Source organism: Penaeus chinensis, chromosome 24 (genome assembly GCF_019202785.1).
Source record: "Penaeus chinensis breed Huanghai No. 1 chromosome 24, ASM1920278v2, whole genome shotgun sequence".
Classification (NCBI taxonomy): Eukaryota; Metazoa; Arthropoda; class Malacostraca; order Decapoda; family Penaeidae; genus Penaeus; species Penaeus chinensis.
Window position 1 is genome coordinate 26,820,461 of NC_061842.1, and position 5,000 is coordinate 26,825,460.

The 5,000-nt window shown below is 41.0% G+C and overlaps 1 protein-coding gene across 1 annotated transcript in view; it reads left to right on the forward strand.

Annotated features, from left to right (window-relative positions):
* The first annotated feature begins 4,277 nt into the window (after positions 1–4,277).
* LOC125037919 overlaps positions 4,278–5,000 on the forward strand; it is a 1,663-nt gene continuing 940 nt past the window's right edge. The window contains exons 1-2 of the mRNA XM_047631154.1: positions 4,278–4,289; positions 4,400–5,000. The exon at positions 4,400–5,000 is cut by the window's right edge and continues 94 nt beyond it. Of these exons, the coding sequence (XP_047487110.1) occupies positions 4,278–4,289; positions 4,400–5,000 (613 nt within the window). The remainder of the gene's footprint in view (positions 4,290–4,399) is intronic.

Below are 5,000 nucleotides of genomic sequence, written 5' to 3' on the forward strand. Positions count from 1 at the left end.
AGTAGTGTTTGCCTCAGTTCCGTGCTACTCTTATTTGGCACGTGGAAATTTGAAATCCGAAATTTAAATATGCGTATGGAAATTTTAAATTGTTTAATCAGTGGAATTTGATAACAGTGTAATATATATGAGATGTGTTATTTATTTTGTAGATCTTAGCACTCGTGGCTGCTGTGTCTGCTGCCCCTCAGGGGTACAACCTTCCTACGCCCACTGGTCCTTCCTTTGAGTCTGGGAGCTGTGGGAGTGGGCAAGTACGGCATGTGGATGGAAGCTGCGTGACACCTCAAGTGAACAGCCGTGTGTTCCTGTACGATGTACCAGCAAATGAAGCTTCTGTCAATCGGCCAGACTACATTCCAGAGCCTAAAGTGGAACGCAATATCATTTTTGTAAGACTGCCTGAAGGTGCAGATGGACCAGAACCCATCGTTGTACCACCGCCACAACAGCAACACGTCGTGTATGTCCTGAACAAGCAGTCTGAACAGGACCAGCGAGTGATCGAAGTGCCAGCGCCGCCGCCATCCAACCCCGAAGTGTTCTTCGTGAACTACGCAGAAGGAGAGAACCCGACTCTTCCCAGCGGAGTCGACCTCCAGACGGCGCTGAGTTCAGCTTCTCAAGGCGGAGGCCAAGTTGTTGGAGGTGGTGGAGTTGGAGGAGGAATCGGAGGTGGTATTGGCGGTGGATTTGGAGGTGGCATCGGAGGTGGCATCGGAGGTGGCATCGGAGGCGGAAGTGGAGGTGGCATCGGAGGTGGCATCGGAGGCGGAAGCGGTGGTGGCTTCGGAGGTGGCATCGGAGGTGGCATCGGAGGTGGCATCGGAGGTGGCATCGGAGGCGGAAGTGGAGGTGGCATCGGAGGTGGCATCGGAGGCGGAAGCGGTGGTGGCTTCGGAGGTGGCATCGGAGGTGGCATCGGAGGCGGAAGTGGAGGTGGCATCGGAGGTGGCATCGGAGGTGGCATCGGAGGTGGCATCGGAGGTGGCATCGGAGGCGGCATCGGAGGCGGAAGCGGTGGTGGCATCGGAGGCGGAACTTACTCTCCTCCTTCTAATCTCTACGGTACACCCTAAAAGTATCCATGTGTTGACTCCATCATTTTGAATGGACATTTGAGGAAATGCGGTTCAAACATATATATATGTATATATATGTATTGTACGTATGAAGTGTTCTATCTTACTATGCCAATATTTATTTGTAAATTACAAAATAAAACTTATCAAGAAAACAAATTGTATTATAAACAATTAACTTAAATGAAATCCATACTCATATATAACCAAAAATAGAAAATGAATAAGAAGAGATACATTTAACTATAATTTATCAATATCAAGGGCATGTCAAGAAAGCAGTAATCGTAAAATATAATGCTAATGGAAACGATAATGATAATGACAACATGTATGATTCTGATTATAATGATAACTGCTGTGAATAATTATGATCTTTAACATTGTGCTAGTAATAACAATTATAATGATACTAAGAAAGGGATAGCAATACTAATGACTATCACAATGATATTAAGAAGAGGGAGAGAGAGAGAGAGAGAGAGAGAGAGAGAGAGAGAGAGAGAGAAAATATGTATGTACAACGTGTTTGTGTGTGTGCGTGAGAGAGAGAGAGAGAGAGAGAGAGAGAGAGAGAGAGAGAGAGAGAGAGAGAGAGAGAGAGAGAGAGAGAGAGAGAGAGAAGGGTTACTGTTGACCTGGTAAGATATAGCAAATTTCAGGTAATGTTTTATTGTTTTATTTGCCTTCATAAACGCACGAGGCAACTTCATGAAAGCACGAACACGAAAAGCGACAGTTACTCTATTTATGAGATATCGGTAATGATCATTACCTCTACCAGACAAGGACATTATTCATGTCTGCATATTCTCTGCATGCACCCTGCGCTGCCTACTCAAGCAAGCGAGTACCAGTATGCGACACACATTTAATTTCCCTTACATACTTTCACTTCTTCGTAATTATTTTCTTGACCTTGTCTCACTCGGGCATTAACGCCTGCCTTAGATAAAACACAAGAAGCACAAAGATCGATTAGCGTCCAGTTGCATTATCCTTTTATCCAGTTTTATCCATTATCTTATTATCCAGTTGCATTGTCGTTTTGATCCTGAACAATACAACTTCGAATTTTATCTTTGTTTCTTATTTAGTAATGAACTCATCATAATAATCAATTACATTAACTGATTCCCACTGAAAACAGCAACGACAACGTGTCACTGTAGACCTGAGTCAGCAGATGCTTAACCCATTCCCTGGCATTATGGAAACAGTTAGACTGGGAAGTGTCCAAACTTTTGCTAAATCATATAATCCAAAGTGCTGATTGTAGATGATGAAAACGCAGTGCATCGGGAGGCAGCTACAAGACGCAAAAAATCTACATTATAAATAAAGATGGACGAAATCATATATTAACCTAATGTACTTTGGAAAACAAAAATATCATATATGAAATAACAAGATGAGATACAATAGATCTGGTAGAGTGAAAGTCATCTTAGGCAATAACATCTCCCTTGGTAATGTTAGCATTATCAGGCCTATCTCAGTATATCGCGCAACCCTTAGTAGTGATAAATTAAAACCTTTCACTAGGTCCTCGATTTAAGGGACACAGTATGGTGACTGCACATAGAGAAATACAAAGGATGAACCTAATTTAAATACTGAAGGGTTGTACCGATGCAAAATTCTCATATGTTAAGCTTCCTTAGCACAGGTCTTGTATCCTTAAAAAAATAACATGAAAAACTTTTAGGAAGGGTGGGGGGGGGGGGGGGAGTGGAACATTGGTAGGGTCTTACAGTTTTCAAAGGGAGTAGGTCTATGTCGCTTCTGCCTAGTGTCTCGCGTGGTAGAATTGTTTACATTTGTGTTTAACTAATGACTTGAAATGGACCTTGTTGAAATGTCCGACATTAAGTATTGAATCACGAACTCACGAATTCTTAAGGGGAAGAGGGAGGTACTGTTCCCCCCCCCCCCCCCCGAACGCCACTGTTTTTAATGACGCTAATTCATTCTGAAAACATAGCTTTCTTATACAAAAAAAAAAAAAAAAAAAAAAAAAAGGAAACAGTTGTAAAGTTACCGTATTAATATTTAAGAATACCGATGGAAAGCAGACGATATTATACCCGTCCTTTTCCACTGCTATAAATAGCTCTTAATCCAGAGTTCTTACAAGAGGAATCTAAGCCAATAAACTATTGTTTATAATTCACGCCAGTCCCATGATAGAAAACTGTTCAGTCCCATATATTCTAAGCGTATTATTACTCTCGCAGAACACTGTAAAAATAACAATAAGAAAATTTTCACGTCATTTTACCTAAAGCATAAGCTCCAATAACGTTTGATTTGCACTTCCATGAAACGTGTCGTCACTATAGCATAATCATATATAAAAGTGGTGGTAATATTTAAAATGCTTTCATATTTTAATACTCTTGTAAAATAGTTTGAATGGCAATAACAAAAGTAATTATATAACATAGTAGTAGTCGTAAAGTAATTTTACAATTATCAAAAAGCGATAATAAAATATTGAGGGTATCATATATAACAACAGAATATTACACGCTCTCGCCTGCAATACATAATCAACCACTTTGAATGATGCAATATATCTGATATTCTCTTATGACCTATACACATAAATCGTATTCTTTCATGTGATTACAGGAAGTACGCTGAAGGAATGAAGTATGATCTCGATATCCAAACACACACACACACACGCACACATGTGTGTGTATGTGTGTGGGCACATATATGTATGTACGTGTGTACAACCCCCCCCCCCCCACACACACACACACGCATATATATATATATATATATATATATATATATATATATATACATACATATACAGAACACAAACACAGTAACGTTTACACAAAGATGAAAAGGAAAACAACCACAGTATATACATCTATATATCTATATCTATATTTATCTTTCTATCTATCTATATATTTATATGTGTATGTATATTTATACATATAGATAACTATAAGCTAGATAAACTATCATATCTGTTGGCTAAGTAGGTGTACATTTTATACATAATAATAAAAAAACCTCATGAATTTTATATATCCCCGAATGAGGACCAAGGGTTATTGATCAAAGAGAAAGGAAGGGCCTTTTTGAGGGCTAACCTGGCGTGCAGAGAAGGCGCAATAGCAGCCGCTACATATATATACTGGCCTCGCAAACAACTAGACGAAAACATCCACCATGAAGCTCCTGGTGAGCAGCTCGAAACTCACTGCATCATATAGTGTGAATCGTATCTGCAGTATCATATGAAGGATACATTAGATCTAAAGTTTAACAATATATTTTTTTTTTTCTTGCAGGTTTTGGTATTAGTGGCTGCTGTGTCCGCAATTCCAGAAGGATATAAGTTACCTAGACCTTCTAATCCATTTTTTATCCCTGGGGATTGCAGTGATGGACAGGTGCTGCACGTAGACGGAAGATGCGTGACACCTCAAGTGGTCAAACGTGTATTTGTGTATGATGTGCCATTGAACGTAGCTGATGTGAAAAAGCCACAGTATATTCCAGAACCTAAAGTTGAACGCAATATGATTTTCGTGAGACTTCCTGATGATTCTGTAGGACCAGAGCCCATAGTCGTACCTCCCCCGAGGCAGCAACACGTCATATACGTCCTGAACAAGCAACTGGAACAGGACCAGCGAGTGATCGAGATTCCAGCACCACCGCCATCCGACCCCGAAGTGTTCTTCGTGAACTACGCAGAAGGAGAGAACCCGACTCTTCCCGGCGGAGGAGACCTTCAGACAGCGCTTGGTTCAGCTGTCCAGGGAACCGGGGAAATCGTTAGTAACGGGGCTGTGAGTGGAATCGCTGGTGGCACTGAAGAGACTGAAGGTGCCAGTGGTAACATCGGAAGTGGAATTGGAGTCGGTATCGGAGGAGGCACTGAAGGCA